The sequence below is a fragment of the Sapajus apella genome, unplaced genomic scaffold (genome assembly GCF_009761245.1).
Source record: "Sapajus apella isolate SASKATOON/1434 unplaced genomic scaffold, GSC_monkey_1.0 scaffold41, whole genome shotgun sequence".
In the NCBI taxonomy this organism is placed as follows: Eukaryota; Metazoa; Chordata; class Mammalia; order Primates; family Cebidae; genus Sapajus; species Sapajus apella.
Genome location: NW_022436981.1, coordinates 13,690,152 through 13,717,003, shown reverse-complemented (window position 1 = coordinate 13,717,003; position 26,852 = coordinate 13,690,152). Strand labels below are relative to the sequence as shown.

General features: G+C 36.4%; 1 protein-coding gene across 3 annotated transcripts in view; it reads left to right on the top strand.

Annotated features, from left to right (window-relative positions):
* The window catches only part of COL21A1 (collagen type XXI alpha 1 chain), a 191,111-nt gene that overhangs the window by 65,580 nt on the left and 98,679 nt on the right, over nt 1–26,852 (top strand). For 2 of the 3 annotated variants that reach the window (XM_032299751.1, XM_032299750.1), the window contains exons 4-10: nt 9,058–9,226; nt 9,314–9,530; nt 11,863–12,036; nt 13,182–13,259; nt 15,136–15,144; nt 15,451–15,534; nt 22,683–22,745. In XM_032299751.1, coding sequence (XP_032155642.1) covers nt 9,058–9,226; nt 9,314–9,530; nt 11,863–12,036; nt 13,182–13,259; nt 15,136–15,144; nt 15,451–15,534; nt 22,683–22,745 — 794 coding nt within the window. Of the gene's footprint in view, nt 1–9,057; nt 9,227–9,313; nt 9,531–11,862; nt 12,037–13,181; nt 13,260–15,135; nt 15,145–15,450; nt 15,535–22,682; nt 22,746–26,852 lie in introns of those variants that run through there. The other variant, XM_032299752.1, reaches the window with a different exon arrangement.

Sequence of the window (26,852 nt, the reverse complement as noted above, 5' to 3'; positions counted from 1 at the left end):
CTTGTTTTTATCAGATTTGTCAAAGATCAGATTGTTGTAGATGTGTGGTGTTATCTGTGAGACCTCTATTCTGTTCCATTGGTCTATATATGTGTTTTTATACCACTACCATGCTGTTTTAGTTACAGTTGCCTTGTGGTATAGTTTGAAGTCAGGTAGTGTGATGCTTCCAGCTTTTTTTTTTTTTTTTTTTTTTGCTTAGGAATGTCTTGACTATACAGGCTTTCTTTGGTTCCATAAAAAATTCAAAGTAGTTTTTTTAATTCTGTGAAGAAAGGCAGTGGTAGCTTGATGGGAATAACATTGAATCTATAGATTACTTTGGGAGTATGATCATTTTTATGATATTGATTCTTCCTATCCATGAGCATGGAATGCTTTTCCATTTGTTTTTGTCCTCTGTTATTTCCTTCAAGAGGTCCTTCACATCCCTGATAAGTTGTGTTCCTAGGTATTTTATTCTCTTTGTAGCAATTGTAAACGGGAGTTCACTCATGATTTGGCTGTCTGTTTGTCTGTTGTTGGTGCATAGGAATGCTTATGATTTTTGCACATTAATTTTGTATCCTGAGACTTTGCTGAAGTTGCTTATTAGCTTAAGGAAATTCTGGGCTGAGATGATGGGGTTTTCTAAATATACAGTCATGTCATCTGCAAACAGAGACAATTTGACTTCCTTTTTTCTTATTGGAATACTCTTTATTTCTTTCACTTGCCTGATTGCCCTGGCCAGAACTTCCAATACTGTGTTGAATAAGAGTGGTGAGAGAGAGCATCTTTGTCGTGCCAGCTTTCAAAGGGAATATTTCCAGTTTTTGCCCATTCAGTGTGATATTGGCTGAGGGTTTGTCATAAATAGCTCCTGTTATTTTGAGATACATTCCATCAATACCTACTTTATTTAGAGGTTTTAGCATGAAGGGGTGTTGAATTTTATTCAAGGTCTTTATTGCATCTATTGAGATAATCATGTGGTTTTTGTCATTGGTTCTGTTTATGTGATAGATTATGTTGATTGATTTGCATATGTTGAACCAGCCTTGTATCCCAGGATGAAGCTGACTTGATGGTGGTGGATAAGCTTTTTTATTTGCTGGTGGATTTGATTTGCCAGTATTTTATTGAGGACTTTTGCATTGATGTTCATCAGGGTTATTGGCCTGAAATTTTCCTTTTTGTGTGTGTCTCTGTCAGATTTTGGTATCTGGATGATGCTGGCCTTATAAAACGAGTTAGGGAGGAGTCCCTCTTTTTCTGTTGTTTGAAATAGTTTCAGAATGAATGGTACCAGGTCCTCTTTGTGCCTCTGGTAGAATTTGGCTATGAAGCCACCTGGTCCTGGGCTTTTTTTGGTTGATAGGCTATTAATTACTGCTTCAATTTCAGAACTTGTTATTGGTCTACTCAGGGATTCAACTGCTTCCTGGTTTAGAATTGAGAGGGTGTATTAGTCTAGGAATTTATCCATTTCTTCTTGCTTTTCTAGTATATTTGCGTAGAGGTGTTTATAGTATTATCTGATGGTAGGTTGTATTTCTATGGGATCAGTGGTGATATCCCCTTTACCATTTTTTATTGTGCCTCTTTGATTTTTCTCTCTTTTCTTCTTTATTAGTCTGGCTATCAGTCTATCTATTTTGTTGATCTTTTTCAAAAAACCAGCTCCTGGATTCATTGATATTTTTTGAAGGATTTTTCATGTCTCTATCTCCTTCAGTTCTGCTCTGATCTTAGTTATTTATTGTCTTCTGCTAGCTTTTGAATTTGTTTGCTCTTGCTTCTCTATCCTTTGATTTGTGATATTAGGGTGTTGATTTCAGATCTTTTCCACTTTCTCTTGTGGGCATTTAGTGCTATAAATTTCCCTCTAAACACTGCTTTAGCTATGTCCCAGAGATTCTGGTACATTGTGTCTTTGTTCTCATTGTTTTCAAATAACTTTACTTATCTCTGCCTTAATTTTGTTATTTATTTATTCAGTAGTCTTCCAGGAGCAGGTTTTTCAGTTTCTATGTACTTGTGTGGCTTTGAGTGAGTTTCTGAATCTTCAGTTATAATCTGATTGCACTGTGGTCTGAGAGAGTGTTTGTTATGATTTCTATTCTTACACATTTGCTGAGGAGTGTTTTACTTCCAATTATGTGATCAATTTTACAATAAGTGCAATGTAGTGCTAAAAAGCATGTATATTCTGTTGTTTTGGGGTGGAGAGTTCTGTAGATGTTTATTAGGTCCACTTGGTTCAGAGCTGAGTTCAAGTCCTGAATATCCTTGTTAATTTTCTGTCTTGTTGATCTGTCTAATATTGACAGTGAGTTGTTAAAGTCTCCCACTATTATTGTTTGGGAGTCTAAGCATTTTTGTAGGTGTCTAAGAGCTTGCTTTATGAATCTGGGTGCTCCTGTATTGGGTGCATAAATATTTAGGATAGCCCTTCTTGTTGTATCTTGTTGCATTGATCCCTTTATTACTATGTAATGCCTCTTTTTTTTTTTTTGCTTTCCATTTGCTTGGCAAATCTTCCTTCATCTTCTTATTTTGAGCCTATTTGTGTCTTTGAATGTGAGATGGGTCTTCTGAATACAGCAGCCTGATAGGTCTTGATTCTATCCAATTTGCCGGTCTATGTCTTTTAATTGGGGCATTTAGCCCATTTACATTTAAGGTTAATATTGTTATGTGTGAGTTTGATCCTGTTCTTATGATGCTTGCTGTTTATTTTGCATGTTAGTTGATGCAGTTTCTTCATAATGTCAGTGGTCTTTACAAGCTGGTGTGTTTTTGCAGTGGCTGTTACTGGTTGTTCCTTTCCATGTTTGGTGCTTCCTTCAGGAGCTCTGGTAAGGCAGACCTAGTGGTGGTGACAAAATCTCTCAGCATTTGCTTCTCATTCACTTATGAAGCTTAGTTTGGCTGGATGTGAAATTCTGGGTTAAAAATTATTTTTTATAGGAATGTTGAATATTGGACCCCACTCTCTTCTGGCCTGTAGGGTTTCTGCAGAGAGATCCGTTGTTATTCTGCTAGGCTTCCCTTCATGGGTAACCCGACCTCTCTCTCTGGCTACCCTTAACATTTTTTCCTTCATTTTAATCTTGGTGAATCTGAGGATTATGTGTCTTGGGGTTACTCTTCTCATGGAGTATTTTAGTGGTGTTCTCTGTATTTCCTGAATTTGAATGTTGGCCTATCTTGCTAGGCTGGGGAAGTTCTCCTGGATAATATTCCGAAGTGCATTTTCCAGCTTGGTTCCGTTCTCCCCGTCACTTTCAGGTACAACAATTAAATGTAGGTTTGGTCTCTTCACATAGTCCCGTATTTGTTGGAGGCTTTGTTCGTTCCTTTTTATTCTTTTTCTCTAATCTTGTCTTCACATTTTATTTCATTAAGTTGATCTTCAATCTCTGTTATCCTTTCTTCTGCTTGATCAATCTGGCTATTGATACTTCTGTATGCTTCCTGAAGTTCTGCTGTGTTTTCAGCTCCATCATGTCATTTATGTTTTTCTCTAAACTAGTTATTCTAGTTGTTAATTGAACTAATCTTTTTTAAAGGTTTTAGCTTCCTTGCATTGGGTTAGAACATGCTTTTTTAGCTGGAATGAGTTTGTTATTACCCACCTTCTGAAGCCTACTTCTGTCAATGCATCAAACTCATTTTCTGTCCAGTTTTGTTCCCTTGCTGGTGAGGAGTTGTGATGCTTTGGAGAAGAGTCATTCTGGTTTTTGGAATTTTTCAGCCTTTTTGCACTGGTTTTCGCTCATCTTTGTGGATTTATCTACCTTTGATATTTGATATTGGTGACCTTCATATGGGGTTTTTGTGTTGACGTGCTTTTTGTTGATCTTGATGATATTCTATTTGTTAGTTTTTCTTCTAACAGTCAGGCCCCTTTGTTGCACGTCTGCTGGAGTTTGCTGGAAGTCCACTCCAGATCCTGTTTTCCTGGGTAACCCCAGCGGAGGCTGAGAACAGCAAAGATTGCTGCCTGTTTCTTTCTATAGAAGCTTCATTCCAGAGGAGCACCCACCAGATGCCAGCTAGAGCTCTCCTGTATGAGGTGTCTGTTGACCCCTTCTGGAAGCTGTCTCCCAGTCAGGAGGCATGGGGGTCAGGGACCCACTTCAGGAGGCAGTCTGTCCCTTAGCAGAGCTCAAGCACTGTGCTGGGAGATCTGCTGCTCTCTTCAGAGCCAGCAGGCAGAAATATTTAAGTCTGCTGAAGCCACACCCACAGTCACCCCTACCCCCAGATGCTCTGTCCCAGGGAGATGGGAGTTTTATCTATAAGCCCCTGACTGGGGCTGCTGCCTTTCTTTTGGAGATGCCCTGCCCATTGAGAAGGAATCTAGAGAGGCAGTCTGGCTACAGTGGCTTTGCCAAGCTGTGGTGGGTTTTGCCCAATTAGAACTTCCTGGTGGTTTTGTTTACATTGTGATGGGAAAACCGCCTACTCAAGCCTCAGTAATGGTGGATGCCCTTCACGCCACCAAACTCGAGTGTCCCACATCACCTTAAGACTGCTGTACTGGGAGTGAGAATTGCAAGCCAGTGGATCTTAGCTTGTTGGGTTCCAAGAGGGTGGGATCTGCCGAGCCACATCTCTTGGCTCTCTGACTTTAGCCACCTTTCCAGGGGAGTTAATTGTTCTATCTTGTTGGCATTCCAGGTGCCACCGTGGTATGAACAAAAACCTCCTGCAGCTAGCTCAATGTCTGCCCAAACAGCCATCCAGTTTTGTGCTTGAAACCCAGGGCCCTGGTGGCACAGGCACAGGAGGGAATCTCCTGGTCTGCGGGTTGTAAAGACCATGGGAAAAGCATAGTATCTGGGCCAGAGTGCACCATTCTGCATGGCAAGTCCCTCAGGGCTTCCCTTGGCTAGGGGAGGGAGTTCCCCAACACCTTGTGCTTCCCAGTTGAGGCAATGCCACACCCTGCTTTGGCTCCCCCTCCTGCTTCAGCTCCCTTCCATGGACTGTACCCACTGTCTAACCAGTGCCAATGAGATTAGCCAGGTACCTCAGTTAGAAATGAGGAAATTACCCGCCTTCTGCGTTGTTCTCGCTGGGAGCTGCAGACTGGAGCTGTTCCTATTCGACCGTCTTGCCAGCCTCCCTGATTGATCATGTTATTTTTATCCTTTGTTCTATCATGGCACGTTTATTGATTTTATATGTCAAACTCTTTCATACCAGGATAATTCCCATTTGGTCATGGTGCGTGATGTTTTTGATTTGCTGTGAAATTCAATATGTTAGTATTTTGTTGAGGATATTTACATCTATATTCATCAGGGATATCAACTTGTTTTATTTTATTATGGTATCTTTTTTTGGCTTTGATATCAGGTTAACACTGGCCTTATAAAAAGAGTTTAGAGGTGTTCACTCCTCTTCAGTTTTTTGAAAGAGCTTAAGAGAGTTAGATATTAATTCTTCTTTATATGTTTGGTAGAATTCACCACTAAAGCCACCCGGTACTGGGCTTTTTTGGGGGGGTGTTTTGATTGCTGATTTAATCTCCTTTAATCTCTAGTTATAGGTCTGTTCAGACATTTTGTTTATTCATGTTTCAGATTTGTTAGGTTATATGTTCTAGGAATTTACTCATTTCATCTAGGTTATCAGTTTGTTGATATATAGTTTATATTAGTCAGTAAAATCTTTTTTATTTCTGTGGCATAAATTGTAATATCTCTTCTTTCACTTCTTGTTTTAAGTCTTCTCTCTTTTTACTTAATCTAGTTAAAGGTTTGTTAATTTTGTGGATCTTTGCAAAAAAGCAACTCTTAGCTTTGTTGATTTCTATTTTCTATTTTATTTATTTCTGCTTAAATCTAAATTATTTTTTTTCCTTCTGCTAACTTTGGACTTAGTTTGTCTTTCTTTGTATAGGTCTTTGAGGTGTAAAGTTGTTTATTTCAGGTCCTTCTTCTTTTTCAATGTAGGCATTTATTGCTATAAACGTCTCTCTTAGTGCTGTTTCCCTGCATGTCATAAATTTTGGATGTTGTGTTTTTGTTTGTCACCGGGTATTTTCTAACTTTGTCTCTGATTTCTTCTTTGACCTAATGGTTGTTCAATAGTGTGTTATTAAATTTGTACATATTTATGAATTTTTCAATTTTTCTCCTGTTATTAATTTTTAGTTTTATTCCATTGTGGTTAGAAAACCTACTGGTATGATTTCAGACTTCTTAAGACATGTTTTGTGGTTTAACATGTGGTCTGTCCTGGAGAATGTTTCATGTGCAATTGAAAGGAATGTGTATTCTGCTGCTGTTGGGTGGAATATTCTATATGTGTCTGCTAGGTTCATTTGGTCTATAGTATTGTTCAACTTTTCTGTTTCCTTTTTGATCTTCTGTTTGAATGTTCTAATCACTATTGAAATCCTCTACTAATATTGTGTTTGTCTATTACTCCCTTCAGTTTTGTAAATGTCTACTTCATATTTTTGTGGGCATGATGTTGGTTGGCTGCATATATGATCATAATTATATCTTCCTGGTGAATTAACCCTTTTATCACAATAGGATATCTTTCTTTGTCTCTTGTTATAGTTTTGTACTGTGTAATATAAGTATAGACATATCTGATGTCTTTTGGCCACCATTTAGATGGAGTATCTTTTTTCATTTTTTCAGTTACAGCCTATATATATCTTTACATTTAAAGTGAGTCCTTTTCTTCTCCTCTCCCCTCTCCTCTCCTCCTCTCCCCTCCCTCCCTTCCCCTCTCCTGTCCTCTCCTCTCTTCTCCTCTCCTTTTTTCTTTTCTGGGACAGGGTCTTATTTTGTTGCTCAGGCTGGAGTGCAGTAGCATGATCATAGCTCACTGCAGCTTCAACCTCCCACATTCAGTCATTCTTCCCACCTCAGCTTCCTGAGTACCTGTGACTACAAGTACATGCTATCATGCCTGGATAATTTTGTTGTTTTTTGCTTGCTTTTGTTTTTGTATTTGTAGAGATGGGATTTTGGTATGTTGCCCAGTATAGTCTTTCATAGACAGTATATATTTAGTATTTGGTATAGTCTTTCATAGACAGTATATATTTAGATCTGTAGCTCCAATCCGTTCAGCCTTTCTATGTACTTTGATTAAAAAGTATAACAACTTAAATTTAAGGTAATTACAGATAAGGAAAAACTATTGACATTTTGGTAATGATTTTCTGTCTTTCCTGTAGCTTTTTGTCCATCTTTTTTCTTTGAATGTCTTCCTTTGTGTTTTATTGCTTCTTTTTGTGTTGATGTCCTTTATCATTTTATTTATCTTCCATAGCTATTTTCTTTGAGGTTACCATAGGTATTACATAAAACATCATGTAATTATGATCATTTATTTTAAGTTGGTATAAAGTTAAATTACATATAAATACTCTATACTTTACTGCCTCTCCTTACTGATGCCACAAATTGCATCTTTTTATAATTTGTATCTGTTAACCTATTTTTAAAGTTATGGTTTTTAAAAGTGCTTTTGTCTTTTAACTTTTACATCAGAATTAAAAGTCATGTATGTATCACTATTAAAATATTATAATATTCTGTGTCTGTCTATATATTTACTTTTATCAGAAAAATTTATACTATCTCATACTTTTATGTTGCTGTTTAGTGTACTTTTGTTTGATCTTGAATGACTTCTTAAGAATTCCTTATAAGGCAGGTCTGATGGTGATGAACTTTCTCAGCTTGTGTTTATCTAGAAAAGTCTTTATTTCTCCTTCATTTTTGAAGAACAGTTTTGCCAGACATAGCGTTGTTGGTTAGCAGGTTGTTTTTTTCTTTCAGCCCTTTGAATATGTCATCCTGCTCCTGGCATGCAATGCTTCTACTGAGAAATCTGCTAGTAGACTTATCAAGGTTCCCTTGTATATAACAAGTCTCTTTTTTTTCTTGCTGCTTTCAAACTGTTATTTCTGGCTTTAACTTTTGACAATTGGATTATAATATGTTTCAGTGTGGATTTCTTTGGGTTCAGCTTAGCATATATTAGGCTTCTTGAATTTCAGTGTCCATATCATTTTCTAAATTTGGGAAGTTGTTGGCCTCATTTATTTAAATAAGCTTTTGGTCCCCTTTTGGCTCTGTTCTTTTCTTTTTTTGGAACTCCCAAAATGCATATATTGGTGTGCTTGATGGTGTTGCATAAATCTCTTAGGCTTTCTTCATTTTTTTCTCATTTCTTTTTGTTTCTCTGACTGGATAATTTCAAATGACTAATTATTGAGTTTGCTGATTCTTTTCTCTCTGCTTGTTAAAGGCTGCTATTCAACATCTTTAGTAAATTTTTTCATTTATTATATCCGGCTAAAGTATATCATACTTATTACTTAAATAGCTGACTATGTAATGCTGATGATTATTCTAAGGAAAATATTCTCTATAAGTATGATTAATATGTAGTTAATTCTAGATGAGATAATGTGTTAATTTAAAGAACTTTCATGAATAGATAGGACCCAGGTTAAGTTTTTTTCCAGTGAGATTGACCAATGATATTTGAGCTGTAGAATTATAAGCTGCTTGAACTGAAAAGAAAATCAAGAATAGAAAAGACTTTTTACTCCTTAAATTCTAAGAATGCAAGAAAAAAATCTTAATGTTCATCTTTGAATTCAGTAAATTAAGAGCATTATCCAGGGTTGTATGACTAGTTAATAGGAAATCCTGGATGAGAATCATGAATCCTGTTCCATTGTGTTCCTGTTCCATAAGTATTAGATCGTCTCATATTGCCTGTTGTCTCAATTTGTTGCTAAAGACAATACATTAACAAAATATTTATCTTATATTTTTGTTTTACCTTTATTCCCCATTTTTTAGGGAAAAAAGAATATTAAGATTTCACTGTCAAATGTGTAAAATACTTCTACATTTTCTCAGAAAATGTATTCATATACATTTATATACTATATATTTGTATACATATGTAGATTTTATAATTCTAGTTATAGAATATTATGTTGTCTAATATTTCTCCCTTGCTTTTTCTTTTTTTGTTTGGGTAGTCCATGATTAATCAACTTTTATTGCCTTTGCTTCATAGAATCTGTCTGTCCAACACGAATTCCAGTGGCAGCTCGTGATGAGAAGGGATTTGATATTCTTTTAGGTTTAGATGTAAAGAAAAAGGTTAAGAAAAGAATACAGCTTTCACCAACAAAGATAAAAGGATATGAAGTAACATCAAAAGTTGATTTATCAGAACCCACAAGGTATATGTTGACATAACTCTTTTGGGGGGATATGCCTATGGACATGTCAAGAATTCTTTAAGCTTACACATGCTCTTCTTTTTCTAGCAATGTTTTCCCAGAAGGTCTTCCTCCATCATATGTATTTGTGTCTACTCAAAGATTTAAGGTCAAGAAAATTTGGGATTTATGGAGAATATTAACTATTGATGGAAGGCCACAAATAGCAGTTACCTTAAATGGTGTGGACAAAACATTATTATTTACAACAACCAGCATAATTAATGGCTCACAAGTGGTTACCTTTGCTAACCCGCAAGTTAAGGTAAAGATGCCTGGGATAATACCATGGTTATGATATTCATGGGGAGACACCATTCGGTTTATGTTTGTTGGGGAAAAGAGGGCTATAATTTTAACATAACTGGAAATATTTTAACGTTATATTTTAATGTTTCTGTGTTGAAGAAAACTAACAGAGAAAGGAAAATTGCTTCTTGATCAATATGGGGACAAATGCTAAGGGGAACTGACATATTTTGAGTGCCTACTAGTAGGTGCGAGGTACATTTAATTACAATAGCCATCCAGTAAAGAAACCAGTGCTCCCATTTTGCAGACAAACTAATATTCAAGGATGTTAAGTTCTCCCTCAAAGTAGAACAGCTAATAAGTGATGATGTCAGGAATTAAATTTTGGTCTAGTTCACTTCAAAGTCCATATTGGTCTGTTTTACACTGCCATTTTCTACAGGATATTTACATAAAGACATATCTATTAGAATATTAAATACCAGGTAGATTATAGGTATGAAATTTAGGAGAATATTTTATTTCTTCAAATGGAATATATATTTAATAGAGTATATAAACTTAAAAAAGTTTATTTTCCAAGTCATGTTTTCAGAATACAGATGCAATAATTAAAGCAATAAAGTTTTACTCATAATTATGGTAGTCTAAAGGTATATTACACAGTTTAGGAAATGTCTATGGTAATATATAGTATGCAATTTCTTCATTTAGTAAGTATATTACATTAAAAAAATTTCTTGTCTGCTATCTTCATTAAAGCCAGTGTGCCAGATTCTGTAAGAAATGGTAAATGAATAAAGCATGTTTCTTACCTTCAAGGAGCTTATTTATAATAGGATATTCAAGGCAACTGGTATCAAATAGAAGTACAAAGTGTTAGTGGAGTGTGGAAGGGAAAATTTGTTCTAACAAAGTATAAGAAAATCTGCATAAGTAAAATAATTTTTGAACTGGACTTTGAAGTATGTATAGCATTTTGATAGAGATGGATATAAGGGCACATTAAACAAATCATTTAGTATTGAGTAGTCATGTGTGTAACAAAATGCAGGGTTTTTATATGAGAATGCAAAGTGGCTCCCCTGTTTTAGAATATAACATGCATGGAAGAAAAGGCTCTCTAGGTGTAAGCCCAATTTATGAGGGACCTGGAAAGCCATATAATGTAGTTTGTACTTTATTCAGTAAATGTTTCATCAGAAGTTCTTGACCATAAGTGTGTCATAGTCAAAGCAATCTTCTCTACTTCTTTTTCTCCTTCTGTCCAGAAATAATACTTTCAACTTTATCCTAAAGTTAGGCCAGGTCTTGGGGATACAGTAATTAACAAGATGGAACATCTCCCCTAACAGAACTATAGGGAGAGATATTAATTCTAGTGGTGATCTGAAGGATGGCTTGGAAATGAAAGTGTCAGAGATCGAGATAGATTTGAAAATTGTTGAAACAAAGCAAGAGCTCCATGAGCCCTAATTATGGCAACGACAGTGAAAATGAGGAAATAAAATTGAGTCATGTGGAAGAAATATTTTAGGTAAAACTCTGCATCTGGTTAGTTACAGCAATGCAAAGAAAGAAACTAATTTTCAGAGGATGCTATTTTGAAGGAAATAGGGTCAGGAAGAAAATTCTGGGGGATAGTTCAAGTTTATTTTGTTACATACCTTGTTAGGCTAGTTGTGAAACATCCTCAAAAAATTATCCTAGCTAGTATTAAATTATAGAACCCATACATAGGGGAGGTACAGGCTGTTAGTGTAGATATGGGAGTTATTACGTAGAAGCGATAATTGGCCTGGAGGAATGAATGAGTCAGAGAGTGAAAAATGCCCAGAACAGACCTATGAGAAATGCCCTCATAAAAGGATAGGTTGAGGGAGAAGAACACTCAAAGACAGAGAGAGAGAATGAGGAACTAAAGAGGAAGAAGTGAAAATGATCAAGATAGTTTGAATCCCAGAGGTTGAGTGAGAATGTCAAGGAAGATTGATTAGTTATGGAGCCCAGAGTTGCAATGAAATAAACAATATGAGGAAGGAAAAAAGCCATTTGGATTCAGCAATTATTAAACTCATTTATGATTTTGAGGGAGCATTGCTTTAGTAAGTTGTTTGGCACAACTTCTTTGAGATACAGAATAGGAACTTGGATAAGGATTAATGAAAGAATTCATGGGTAGCATATATGGCCCAGCTTGGATCAGGGTGAATTTATAAATAATACAGTCAGTCTCTGTGGCCTGAAGTTTCTCAGCAATGGTTAGGAGCAAGGGAGTAAGAACAAAGAAAATAAAATATTGCTAGGGGCTTTATTTATGAATCTGCCACACTTTCTTCCTGTAGATGTTGTTTGATGAAGGCTGGCACCAAATTCGTCTCTTAGTAACAGAGCAAGATGTAACTCTGTATATTGATGACCAACAAATTGAAAACAAGCCCTTACATCCGGTTTTAGGGATCTTCATCAATGGGCAAACCCAAATTGGAAAATATTCTGGAAAAGAAGAAACTGTTCAGGTAGATAAATAATGATTTGCTCTTTGAAGTATATAAAAGGAAACTTTTACTCTCCTGTGTAATCGTTTTCACCATATTTAATTGTATTTAACTTAGTTATGAATTCCCTTATGTTCGCCAAAATGTGGTCAGCTCATTAGTGAAATTATGTGTAAGTATATGTATTATAATGCAGAATTGGACTTAATATTTTTATAAGAATATGTAGAGAAATGTTCCCCTGGGTTTAGGGTAGAATTTTACATTTCTAGGAAACGTTAATTTAATGTTCCCCAAGAGAAACATAGTTTAAGTAATGAATGTGGAAAAGAGAATATAGTTTCATTTGTAAGTGGGGCTATAAAACTGTCTTTACAGCCGCAAGGATAAAATTAGATTAATTCATGTCAGGATTCTTCACAAACAAATCTGTTTCTTAAAAATAAAGCAATTGTGGTATGTTAAAATTATACCTACAAAAGTTTTGTTTTGACTTTTTTGATATCTCCTTAAACTGGAGTATCTTTGTTTGAATGCAGAAATGTGTCTGTAAAAGCCATTTCTAGAAAAATCCTTTATTTGAAAAGGTATGTCCCTCCTGCACTGTTTCTATTAAAGGAAGACTCTCATTTTCAAATGTGTGTTTACACATGCGATCTCTATGAATTAATGCTACATGTCAAATTGTAGTAAATATTTAAACATTAACAGGTGCTGGACCTACTAATCATACAACTCTCCATGTCAGCAACTAAATAGTAAAGACGAAAGATGGCTTCTTGAGCCCGCCCTATACAATCAGGAATGTTATATTGATGTAGGATAAATACAGAAAACCTGGGAAAGCTTTTAAGTGTCCTACAGAATGCCCTTTAGATTAGCTTTTAATACATGAGTGCTAAAAAAGCCTCACTGAGTTCCTGGAGAAAATTGGAGATATTCTCTTGGTGCTAGGGAATTTTTCTTTAGGAGTTATGTTGTATCACATCTTTATAGTGTATGTTAAATATTCAAATTTTCTGTTTTTTTGTTTTAGCTAAGTGCTGTGATGTAAACCTTACACAATTACTAACCATCATGGAGGTTTCTGTGTATCTGAGTTGCTCTTACAAAACAATTCGCTTGTGCCTCAACTTTAACTCTACTGGTTTTGTGTTTGTTCTTAGTTTGATGTCCAAAAGTTGCGAATCTACTGTGACCCAGAGCAGAACAACCGGGAGACGGCATGTGAGATTCCTGGATTTGTAAGTAGGAGGGATTATTTTTTCCCAGATGTTGCTTTTGTACTTTCAAAGCAATAAATAAAAAGCAGATAATATCTGAGTATTTAATAAGTAGAGTAAATTTTATTTTTAAATGTTAGTGGAAGTGAAGTTACATGAAGTGAAACATATTTTGAGGTTTATAATTGAAATGAAATTATGTGTTAGTGTGCAAGTGTGAGTTGAAGATCACAAGGAAATGTTTATTTCATCATCTATGACTGTGACTATTCTACTGCTCAGGTAAAGCAAAATGAGACCTGCTCCAGAAAAATGTAGGATGCTTTGTCTGAATGTCAGTGTGTGAAATACATTATTATACTTAATGTAATTATGTGTAATTTAACAATATAATAGTGTATATTACACATGTGGACAGCATACTCCAAACAGTACAGTTCTGAAGAGCTGGAGATAATTATTTTTCCTTTTTACTGACTTTTTTTTTCTCAAAGTGTCAGTGAAATAATGAATACTTTTCTTGGTGATGATACTTAAGTAGGATTTTATTATAGTTCTAGGATAAAAGCAGTGTTTCTATTTATTTTCATTAATGTGTTAGGAGCAAAAAGGTTATAAGCTAAAATTCATAGCATCTGTGTGTGTGTGTGTGTGTGTGTGTGTGTGTGTAATCAATCCCCTTTCTCCTGCACAAAAAATTGGTGAATTACTGCTAGTGGAAATATGGTAGAATGCTGTACAACTTTCTAACATTGTGGATTCCCAGTGATATTTGAGTCAGTCATAGTTTTTAAAATGTGTGTAGTTGGCCGGGAGTCATGGCTCACGCCTGTAATCCAAGCACTTTGGAGGCCAAGGCAGGCAGATCACCTGAGGTCGGGAGTTCAAGACCAGCCTGACCAACATGGTGAAACCCTGTCTTAAAAAAAAAAAAAGTGTGTAGTTGTGTTGTCATCAACTTCTCTTTCCTATCAAATGGAATAATGTATGAATCCACATGTTCTAAAACCTTGAGGACACAGAACAGCACATTTAAAAGATCTGTAATCAAACAGACTTTTCTAGAAAGGATTCATTCTGGGTTTTCTAAATAAATAACTGTTTAAGCATGTTCATTTTTATTTTAGATTTTTATGACTTGAAATATAAATCCTTTTAAAAGCATTAATAAGTCATTGCATTTGAGAATTCATTGTGCATACTTCATTTATTGATGTCTCTCTCTGCGTTCACATATGATCATTACTATTATCCTCTCATATGATGAAGCACAGCTTTAGATTGCAGATTTTGAATCTCACTTCCATTTGATGTTTTAATGTCTCGTGTTTTACTCTCAGCTGTGACTTTCTGTGGCCCTTTTGACTTTTGCACCATCAATCCAACCTTGTAATTTTTTTAATCTAATTTTTTATTGTTTGGAAAGTTGATGTCCTTTAAAATTGTATGTTATTCAATAAAATGCAGTCTGTTTTTTAAGAAGCTCTTCTAAAGTGCAAAATTTTAATGCATGTAGTTTGTGACTTGCTCAGATGTGTCTCAGCATTTTTTTCTGTTTTTTTTTTTAAACGATTTTCTGAAATTTCAAGACAGCATATAAATCTCATCTGGAGGTATTTTTGATCTTGCATGGCCATTATATCAAGCAGCTTTGATGTTTTAATTTTCTTCTTCTACTCATCTTAAGAAAACGTATCCTTCCTGTATCCTCTATATGAATGGAGTAGTAACATGTATAGATAGGTGAGTTTTTAGGATAAATGCAGGCAAATATTTTGGCTCTTGTTGTTTTTCAGATTTCATATATCTCTAATCAGTGAAATTTTTGTAAATTAGGTTAATAATTTATAAATTTTATTAAAAACATTTTAAAACACATTTGTTGTTTTTCTTTCAGAATGGAGAGGTAAGCCTGGATACTATTGTTCCCCTTAAGGTGACATTTGTATTGTGGGACTGTTGAGCTCTTTTCCAACAGCTGTAAGTATGTATGTTAGACAAATAGAACCCATTTTTATGTAACTTCAATGTATTTAATATTTATGGATTTTTATGATTTGTAATTTCCTATTGGGTTGGGCTAAATAAAACTCAAAAGCGAAGTAAGATATTTTTACCCCTTTACAGAAATATATAAATGCATAAACCTGTGTGTGCATGTGCCTGTGTATCTTTCCACGCTTGTTGTCCGTTTCCATTTTTCTCTTTGTAGTGCCTTAACGGTCCCAGTGATGTAGGTTCAACTCCAGCTCCCTGTATTTGTCCTCCGGGAAAACCAGGACTTCAAGGCCCCAAAGTGAGTAACACCTAACTTGCTGTTTTTGTTAAAACACGCAAACAAGAGTGGAGTAAACCATACAATTCCTAATCACCATTGATCCTGTTGAGAAATTTCTCTCTGATGTCTTACACAGTTTAAAACCTCAGTTTTGGTTATTTTTTTTTCTAGAAAAATAAGTGTATTCTAATCTAGGCTAGATTGGAGTACCTTTTGAACCTAAAACTGATATCTGTCCTCCACATTAAACTGAGACAGTATTACTTGTTTAGTTGTTTATTTTCCCCCAAATACTGCTGCTAGCTCCCACAAACAATACTTCCTTACAATCTGGTTAAAAATGGAGAAAGGACATTTGTTTAAGACATAGTCTAAATTCTTAAATGCCTAAGTTCTTAATTTGTCAAAATAATTTTCAGATGGAAAAAATGAAGTAAGAAATTTTAAATTGATTTTATTATTGTGACTTTAATGTCTAGTTCAAAAATAGAGCCACATATATTTATTTCACTTAATCATGTACTTTTGGGGTGTATACTCTTTTGGTCACTTCCGTATTACTGTATATGCACATGTTCCAGTTATATTGACATATTGATTTGTATACAAATGTACACGAGCATTTTTATATGATTGGAGCCATTGTGTGTGTACTATCTTATAACCAGTTGTTTTGTATATAATATGTTCTGAATATTTTTCTATGCAATTTAATATTAATGACTAAATTTTTAAATAAGTTGTGTTTATTGTGGCATCACTTAGATACAGCCTAAGACACTGAGAAGTGTAGTGGTTTTTCCACTATGGATAAATCTTGTTTGTAAATATCACCTAAATAAAATAATGTGTAACTTGAAAGCAAGTATGATTCCCCAAGCAAAAACGTAATGTTTATGTGTATTGACCACCTCTTACTTGAAGTGACCACAGTCATTTTTGTTAAATATGAATTGTAATGTTCATTTAGACTGAATTTTCTAATTAGTGTTTCAACTTTAGTATATATGCTGCAAAAGTGAGTTTGTAATTAGTATTTCAATCATTAAAACTGAAAAAGTTTTATTTTTTGGACTGCTGGTCCAAGATAATTAAAATCTTTCTGGCTTTTATGCATATTTCTCTATTCATTTTCATCCTTAACTGTTAAAATCAAGAAATATACAGAATTTAAGAAGTATACATTTGACCTGTCATTCAAAGTAAATCTCTGCCTGGCTTTAAATTGGAATGCAATGCATAATCAATTTATTGTAAATTATTTTTAGATAGCATTTAGAAAAGTTAATCCAAATAATCTTTAAAGTAACCACCTATTATTTAATGTTCCTTGACATAAAGGAGAAATATCTATAAAGTTCTCCTCAGAGAATATAACCTGGTAGACACCTTGGTGTGTCCTACCAGTAGATTCTTTTAAAAATATATATTCATATAATGTAATCTCCTTGGAATAGTATACATAAAAGTAATTTGACCTGCATGAGATATAATGTATAAATCAGAGACCCGTTTTCTGACTCTCAGTGAACTTCAAGCCACCTCTCCCATCTCCAGGGTCTCCAAGGGGCTGTTCACTTTGGGGAGGCACCTGAAGCCTCTGATGTTTTTTGATTATCATTTGTGGTCCTATAGATGTCTTGTACCATCACCTATTTTTACCCATGTACTTGCTACACTAAATTTTTAGCACACCCATTGTCTTATCTGGTGAAGCCTCTAATTTTTAATTTTTCCAAGTTTCATGTGTTTCTCATTTTCATTTTCTTAGTCATAATCTAGCCCTATTGCCACCTACTACTCTAAGTGAAATTGCAGTTTTCCACCAATCTTGAAATTGGCATGACTTTTTGATCTGCTTTCCATTTTCTTCAGAAAATCTGGCAGGAGGACAGGAACACACACACACTCTTCCATCCATTTAGGGTTCTTTATCCTGGAAGTGGTTCCTTACTCAGATCACCGACCTGTGTGTAAAAAACAGAATCCCTAGCAACATTTTATTCTGGCTTAGAAAGTTAATAGGGTTTTAATTAGTTCAACAGAACCTGAATTTAAACAGATGAGACAAGTTTACTTTAGATTCCACTGAGGCTTATTGGCCATTTTTGTTATACGCTTTCTGGAAAGTTTTGCAGAACTCCATCAAAAGATAGTGACCTGTGAAGAACAGATCTAGCCTTTCTGTTAGTCAGAAATAGAGTTTTAGGAGCTGAGTGTTGGGCTGAGACTGAAACAGAGGAGAAATTTCTGTATTGATAAATGGGTAAGTGCTGATTCTAAGATAGTTTTTTAAAGTTCTTTAGATTTCTGGAAAATATAACAACACTGTTAAAAAAACCAGGTCAAAATGACAAGGTACATCACACTTAGACTTATCATGTTATTATAACTCTTCATCAGGCATCAAAAAATTGTCTGTCACTAGTCTGTGAGCCTGGAAGAATAACTTATTTTTTTTTTATCTCTAATGACAAACACAGGGAATGATTAATGAATCCGTTGGAATCGTTTGGATATGCCATACCTTCTTTTGTTCACAATGAAGGTTAATAAAAAGAACATTCTCCTTTGGCATTCTAGTCTGGCACAGTGCTTAACAATAATAATTTTTGTTGAAGGAATTATGAAATTTTCAAAACAATAAGAGCCTCCCCTCCCCCTTGTTACACCTATAGGAAATGGTTCTGTTCTGCAAGAAAGATCCAGGTCAACCCCAGTTTGCAGATAATTTCCTTTTAAATGACCCATGCACGCAAGTAACAGCTTCTTCCCCTACTTCAGTAGCCAGAGGAACATCTGTAGGAACAAACTCCTACATTTGTTCTAACCTTAATGTTAGCTGTATTAGGTCAGAAGTGGAAAGAAGACATTTTTACCTTTTTTGGGTTAGGATTCTTTGCTCCAAGATAGCACTTTTACTATAGCTATATCTCTGTTGACACCCTTTGTTATACCCTGATAATTCTGCCAATTAGAGATTCATTGGGACTATCAAGGTACCCTCTGTCTAAAACACAAAAGCCTTTGGAAAATTTCAAGGGCCAAGGGCATTCATATTTTTATGTTAAATCTTTTCAGACTGAATAGAGTAATTCTAGCTTCAGGGAGTGGTACTTGGGTTCGGAGGGAGGAAAGAGGTTGGTTTTGGAGAGCGGAATAGGTCTTAGGTCAGATACTCTTGTGGGGACCGGAGGGGTAGCATGAAGCCGTAAGGTTTTTGAAATGAAGACTTGAAAACATCATATTTGGGCTTATATGAAGAATTCCAAAGACATTTGCCTTGGATGAACAACTTAAAATATGAGCTTATTTTTAGAAGCACAACTGTTTCTTACTTTATTTGTGGTTACATTACTTGAGAGACCGTATTCAGAGATGTTTTAGCTTAGTCCATGACATTTCCACTCCGTCAACAGCTTACAAATCCTGCAGCACAAATTCAGATCAACATAAATAGATACTGCTTTTCAGCTGAATACATATTTTTGAAAACTCAAAATGTGCAAATGTTTCAACTAAATTAGAATAAAGTGGATTGGAATTTAGTCACAGTTTTATAATAATAAGTCATGCATCTAATTTAACATATTGGGGAATATTTTTTCCTTGTTGGATTTTCTAGCATTCCTCGGTCTGGTTCTGATCAGTGTATTATTGTGGACAGGAATGGCAGTGTTTAGGAGTTTGGACCCTGGAACTGAACTGGTTGGGTTTGAATCCCATCTCTAACACTGCTGTATGACCTTGGGCAAGTTATCTAACTTTCCTGGCCCTCAGTTTTTCTATATAGAAAATGGGAATAACAAAAGTACCTGCTTCATAGGATTATTACAAGAATTCGGTAACTCAATATGTGCAAATCTGTTGGACCAGTGCTTCGCATATAACAGTCAATAAAGGTTGAGTGTCAGCCTTATTAACAGTAATAAAATTGGCCTTCTCTCCAGTCAGCTTAATTAATTAGGATTTTACTTTATTCTTCCAGTTTCATAGCAATGATACCAAACCTACCTGAGTTTTTCCAATAACTCAGTGACAGCAATAGTTAAAATAACCAGTAAATTCGAACAGCAGTAGCAGAACCTAAAAGAGATTACTTTCCTCTTGGGACTGTTGACCAGTGTTATGGTCCTTATGAAGTCACATTGTATTTATCTTGTAGGTAGTTTTTTCTTTTGGGAACTTAATTTTGATTAACTGAAAACATTATTATTAAATATCTTTTTTATAATTTTATGCATCATAAAACAGGAACACACACACACACACTCTTCCACCCTTTTCTATGCCAAATTTTTATTTCAGCCAGATGATGGTAGAGATTAAACCCTCTTAAATGCTTTTGATATCTTAGATTTTGCTGATAATTAATATTCTACAAATAAGTGGGTCAATGACAGATTTTATTTGAAGCACATCAGACAGAAAGTAGTTACTGAATCTCTACTTGATACCTAGGATTGTACCAAAAAAAAAAAAAATGTAAGGCTGGGTGCGGTGGCTTACGCCTGTAATCACAGCACTTCGGGAGGCAGAGGCAGGTGGATCACAAGGTCAGGAGTTTGAAACCAACCTGGCCAACATTGTGAAAACCTGTCTCTACTGAAAATACAAATATTAGCTGGGTGTGGTGGTATGTGCCTGTAATCCCAGCTACTCATGTGGCTGAGGCAGGAGAATCACTTAAATCCGGGAGGCAGAGATTGTGGTGAGCCAAGCTTGTGCCGTTGCACTCCAGACTGGGTGACAGAGCAAGACTCCATCTTAAAAAAAAAAAAAAAAAAAAGATAGAAAATTCAGAACTTGCTATAGAGTCTCAATCCACACGGTAAATGAAGACTAACCAAGGGAAAATTTTGAGACAACATTACTTAAGAGCTGTCATAGGATTTCAGTAGAAAAAGACCCCAGGAAAAAATGGAGTAACAAGAAAGGTGCAGCGAGAATTAAAGAATTTATTCCAGGGAGAAGAAAAGGATGGAATTTCTGGAAAGACAGTGAGTTCAATCACCACATGGGTAAGGAAGGATGACAAGGAGGCTGGATATTACTGTGGACCTTCTCAAAATAAGAGAGAAATTCTAACTCCCTAGAGACCCAGAAGGTTGTTTCCTAATGCCCTGCCAGCACTACAAGTCCTTGGATTGGAATTACAAATAATATTTATTCTGTAAGACATTACATGTTTCAGCATTATCTTCCCCCCTTGGATTTACAGCTCTCCTTTCTGTCTTTAAAAAATGACATTTCCCTTCTTCTCAGCCTTTCCTCAGGCTAAGCCTCTTGGGGGGCAGCTGCTAAGTGAACAGCTCATCCCTGCTTTATTGGTTCCTTAATAGAGTTCACTTAGTTCTTTCCATATTTTTCCTGTTGTTTCAGGAACAAATCTCCCTAGCCAGGAGTCTGAAGTAGTATTTCCATGAAATTTGGCTCTTTAATAGTACCCTTAATCACTGGGTATGTGATTGATTTCTATGTGAATGATTTTTTGATTAAAAAAAATAGTAAAGAGATCAGGCTCATTGGTTCACACTCATAATACCAGCACTTTGGGAGGTTGACGTGAGAGGATCACTTGAGCCTAGGAGTTCAAGACCAGTCTGGGTAATATATTGAGATGCCACCTCTACAAAAAATATAAAGATTAGCTGGGCATGATGGCTTGTACCTGTGGTTCCAGCTACCTAGGAGGCTGAGGTGGAAGGATCGCTTGAGCCTGGGAGATTGAAGCTACAGTGAGCTGTGATCACACCACTGCACTCCAGTCTGGGTGACAAAGCAAGACCCCATTTCAAAAACAAAAAACCAAGCGAAGAATTAATAGAAATCACTTGCTTCTATATAGGAACATACTGAAACTTACGGCAGAGACTTCATATTTTTCAGCAAGATGCTCCATTTAGACTTCACGGATTCAGAGATAGATACATATGATATTTTTTAGCATTTCTTAGAGCTAAAGTATAAAGCACCTTTACCTCACAAAAATGTTGCTTTCATGTGTTTTTTTTTTTTTTTTTTTAACGTGGGTTGTGACCGTCTGAATGGTCAGTACTGGCCACTGGGCAGCATGCAAAAGCTCCATTGAGTGTGACTGAGCTCATTGCCATGTGGTAGGAAACAGTGTTCTTTAAAAATCTTAGGTGTTTAAGGATAAAGGGTTTTTCTTCATTTAAATATTACATGTATTCAAGGATTATGGGACTTGGAATAGAGTTGTTTGGCTTGGGCCTTGCTCTCATGGTAGTATTATGTTAATTTCAGATTGCAAGTGTAGACAGAGTAACACAGCAACACACTTACAGGATTGAAAGAAATGAGAGTTATGCAGCTTTAAACTTGAATTGTATATGAGAGATCACATGGTCTACACACAATTTTTAAAATAAATATGAGTTAAGTTGTATTATAGGACAATGACGTGTGTGTGTGTGTGTGTGTGTGTGTGTGTGTGTGTGTGTGTGTGTAACTTTTAGGATTAAGTCTGTAGGCTGGGCACAGTGGCTTATGCCTGTAATCCTAGCACTTTGGGAGGCCGAGGCAGACGGATCATTTGAGGTCAGGAATTTGAGACCAGACTGATCAACATGGTGAACCTGTCTCTGCTAAAAATATAAAAATTAGCCGTGTGTGGTGGCACATGCCCGTAGTCCCAGCTACTCAAGAGGCTGAGACAGGAGAATCGCTTTAACCCAGGAGGCGGAGGTTGCAGTGAGCTGAGATTGCATCACTGCACTGCAGCCTGTGTGACAAAGCAATACTCTCTCTCAAAAAAAAAAAAAAAAAAAAAGCCTTATGAGTCAAATATTTCTATTATGGAGACCATATTTGCTATGACACTTTATAGTTTGTTCAGAATTCTAAAAATGTATCCTACCATAAATGTGCACATTTTGCATCAGTGAAAAATACTTGCTATAGTTACACTTGGTATGGTCACATAAATAAATCATTGGAAGTTCAATATAATAAAATGCATTTGTTAAATAAGCATTTAAAATCTGACATAATTTTTAGCCTTTTTTTTTTTTTAATTTTTTTTTTAAAAAAAAAAAAAAAAAAAAGCCTCAAATAATGGAATTGGTTTTGAACTTTTGTTGGTCCTGACTGCACCAATGTGGCTGGTTGTTTTGTACTCATAAGTTTGTTTGCTTCCTGCTTAGGGTGATCCTGGACTGCCTGGGAACCCTGGCTATCCTGGACAACCTGGTCAAGATGGTAAGCCTGTGAGTACTGAAAGCTTAGTCATCTCCGGTATATCTGGGATTATAGTGTCAAAGTAAAAGTTTTGCCGAGCAAAGTTAAATAGGCAAGGAAGGCTTTATTCATGACTGCTGCCATAGGAAGCAGAGACTGAACTCAACTCTGTTGAAACAAAGGGAGCTAGGGTGCGTGGGCACTAGGACAAGCTAATGGAAAAGTAGTAGAGGACTCTGGATGGGAGGTTGATCAATAGCCTTAAGCACATTGAGTTATTTCACAGTTTGCAAATGTTTGCCTCTGTGAAGTCTGCCTTTGCTAATTAGTGCTCATCAAAGTTAGGCACCTGCCCTCCCTTAGACACTGGAAGATGGTGGGGGCACTATCCTCTTTGATGATTACATTTCAAAGGGGTAGCTCACCCGTCCTTGAGAAAGACATTTCTGGGCTATAAAACTGGCAAGTAGCTTTTTAAAACATTTACATCTCAAAGGAACAGAAAGAATTTAAAATTATAAATTCTCTAAAGCCAACGCTCTAAGGAAAAGGGAGGTCAGAGATTCACAGTCAGGAAGAAATCTGCCTCAGTTTAGTCAAGCTGAGGAGAATGTTAAAGCCAGTTTGGCAATACAGTTAATATTCAATAAAAAATATTGTCCAGTGAGTTCTTAGTATCATGAACAGCTCGTTTTAGAAATGCTATTGTCTTTTCTCCACATGTCTGTGGAAGCTTTCAAGTTAAAAACCCTTTTAAAGGTAATGTTATTTTCCTAAAAACGTATACACTGGAATATATTTATAGTCTGACTAAAAATATAATATCCTCTGAGTCTTAAGGAAACTTTAGAGATGTAAAGGGAACATAAATCAACTTTAAAGCACTTTAGGCAAACAGTTACAGGTGAGTTACTATCAGCATGTTTATAAGAGTAAACAAACATTAAGAATTAGCTTTTGGCTGGGCATGGTGACTCATGCCTGTAATCCCAGCACTTCAGGAGGCTCAGGTGGGTGGGTCACTTGAGGCCAGGAGTTTGAAACCAGCCTGGCCAACTTGGTGAAACCCCGTCTTTATTTTAAAAAATACAAAAATTAGCTGGGTGTGGTGGCACACACCTATAATCCCAGCTACTGAAGAGGCTGAGGCACAAGGATCACTTGAACATGAGAGGCAGAGGCTGCATGAGCCGAGATCATGCCAGCCTGGGTGACAGTGTAAGACGGTCTCAAAAAATAAATAAATAAAAATAAAAAATAAATAAATAAAAAGGAATTAGCTTTTGAATATTCGAATGTCAAATCATAATTGTCACCAAAATAAAGTATTTCCTGAGATTTTATCACGAGACATTAATTCTTACCGTGAAAGAGTGGGAATGTTTCCATTGTGAATCAAAATTGTTCAAGGAATGAAAGAACCATAGATATAATGTGAAATCATCGATACCTTAACCATGAGGGTGGAAGAGTTGCTTAAGTTCCTGAGAGAATTTTCCTAAGAAAAATAACAACAACAACAACAACAACAACAACAAAAATAGCCAGATTTTGAAGAAGTGGTAATGTGCTGAGGCTTTTTATACTAGTTTTGCATGGGAAAGGGATGGATACAGAGATAAACCACTCTAGAGAAAGATTATCAAAAAGGGAGGTTAATTATCCTTAGCAAACTAACACAGGAAACCAGTTACCACATGTTCTCACTTGTAAGTGGGAGCTAAATGATGAAAACATGTGGACACATAGAGAACAGTACACACTGGAGCCTATTGGAAGGTGTAGGGTGGGAGGAGGGAGAGGGTCATGAAAAATAACTAATGGGGGCCGGGCGCAGTGGCTCACGCCTGTAATCCCAGCACTTTGGGAGGCCGAGGCTGGTGGATCACGAGGTCAAGAGATCGAGACCATCTGGGTCAACATGGTGAAACCCCGTCTCTACTAAAAATACAAAAAATTAGCTGGGCATGTTGGTGCATGCCTGTAATCCCAGCTACTCAGGAGGCTGAGGCAGGAGAATTGCCTGAACCCAGGAGACAGAGGTTGCAGTGAGCCGAGATTACACTACTGCACTCCAGCCTGGTGACAGAGCAAGACCCCCTCTCAAAAGGGAGGCTGAAGGGGTGAACAAAAGTGGTGGCCGCCTGGAGGTGCAGAGAGCTAGGGCAATGTTGTGTGGTTGTTGGGGGAGCATTATTTTCAGCTCAGGCACAGGGAGTAAGAGTGTGAGGGCAATCCACTTAGGGACTTTGAGACAGAAAGTGATTTGTTTTGTGATTTAGAAGGATAAATATAAATGCTGTTTGGAGAGCAGATTACATAAGGACAAGAGTAGAAGAGAGGAGACTATGCGGGAGGTTGTTTCATGATTCTGAGTGGTAAGAGTAGCTTGTACTAGGGTGATACGGTGGGAGAAGTAGATTCTGGATTAGTTTTAATGTAAAGCTGACTAGAATTGCTGGCACATGTAGATATAGGGTATGAAAGGAAGAGAGGAGTCAAAGAAGAATCAAAGGAGTATACCTTGAGCTGCTGGGTGAATTGTGGTGCCGTTTACTGCACTGGGCAAGACTGGGGGAGATATAAGTTTTATAAAAGTGTCTTAGTGTATTTTCTGTTGCTATCCCAGAATACCACAGACTAAGTAATTTTTAAACAAAGGTTCATTTGACTCATTATTTTACAGGCTGGAAAGTCCAAGAGCATGGCACTAGCATTTGGCAAGGTCATGGCAGAAATCATCACATGATGAGAGTGTGAATGAGAGGTAGTGGAGTGGGAGTAAGCAAGAGAACAAGCGGGTCAGTCAAATTCATCCTTTTTAAATCAAGAATTCACTTCCTTGGTAACTAGCCTACTCCCACAGCAGTGACCTTGATCTCTTCATGACGGCAGTGTCTCTAGGGCCTAACTACCTCTTAAAGGCCCTACATCTCACTACTGTTACAGTAGCAATTAAATCTCAATGTGAGTTTTAGAGGGGGAAAACATTCAAACCATAGCGGGGGGGAATTGGGACTATATTCTTAGACACGTTTGAGGTGTCCAGTTGGGACTTATTTTCATGTAGATGCATGCAGAATCATAAGAGCAGATGAGATCACTTAGGAAAAAAATGTAAATAAGAGAAGGTGGCAGGAGACTGACCACAGGGCTCTTTTACAGGGGAAAAAGAGGAAGTGGGTCTAGCCAAGGAATTTGGGGACTGATCAGTGAGATGGGAGGAAAACCAGGGAGTGTCATCCTATTAGGTGTATTATTGTTGTCAACAGATCCAGAAGAATCAGGCCTATAACTAGACTATTGAATTTGCTATAGGAGGGTATTTGAGGAGTTTGATGAGTAGAATTTCAGGGAGGGTAGTACAAACAACAGATTGAAATGAATTAAGCAGAGAGTGGGAGATAAGAAAATGATGACAGTGAATATAGGTGCTTTTTTTGAGAGATCTAAAGGGAAGCAGAGACACAGAGCAGTAGAATTGGGGCAGTGTTTTAAAAGTAGGGTTTTTTTTTTCAAAATGGGAGATATTGTAGTTTTTTTTTTTCATAATGATGAAAATGAGGCAAAAGAAAAAAAGTCAAAGTTTGGAAGGTAAGGGGTATTTTCAGGAAGAAAATCTATAGGTAGGTTGGAGGGCATTGATTCTAGTTACAAAAGGAGAGCTTGTCCTGGATGAAGAGTGTGAGCAGTTAAATCTTTTCATGAGCTAGAGGTCGAGCCAATAGCACTGAAATAGCTATGTGGGCTATTTTTGGGGAATAAGTTGAGGGAATTATCATAAGACAGCTTCTATTTGAATGGAACTGAATTGAATGAATAGACTCCAAACTTAACCTCTTACCTATTGCATTTATCTTCAACCCCCATTATATACCAACATTTGCCTTATAATTTCTCTTATAATCCATTCCTTTCTCACTTTACCTAAAGTCTCACATGACTTTATTGTATTTCCTCCCTGCATTTCCTTAATCTCACTGAAGATACTTCTCGGAGGTCCTTTGTGAGTTTTGCTCTAATTATACTGGGTGAGCTGAGTTTTATAAATGTGAGCCTCCTTGGCTTGGAGACCCCTTCCCTGGAAACTACTTTTTTGTTACTGGCAGCTGAAGTGCTATACTGACTCCAAAGCC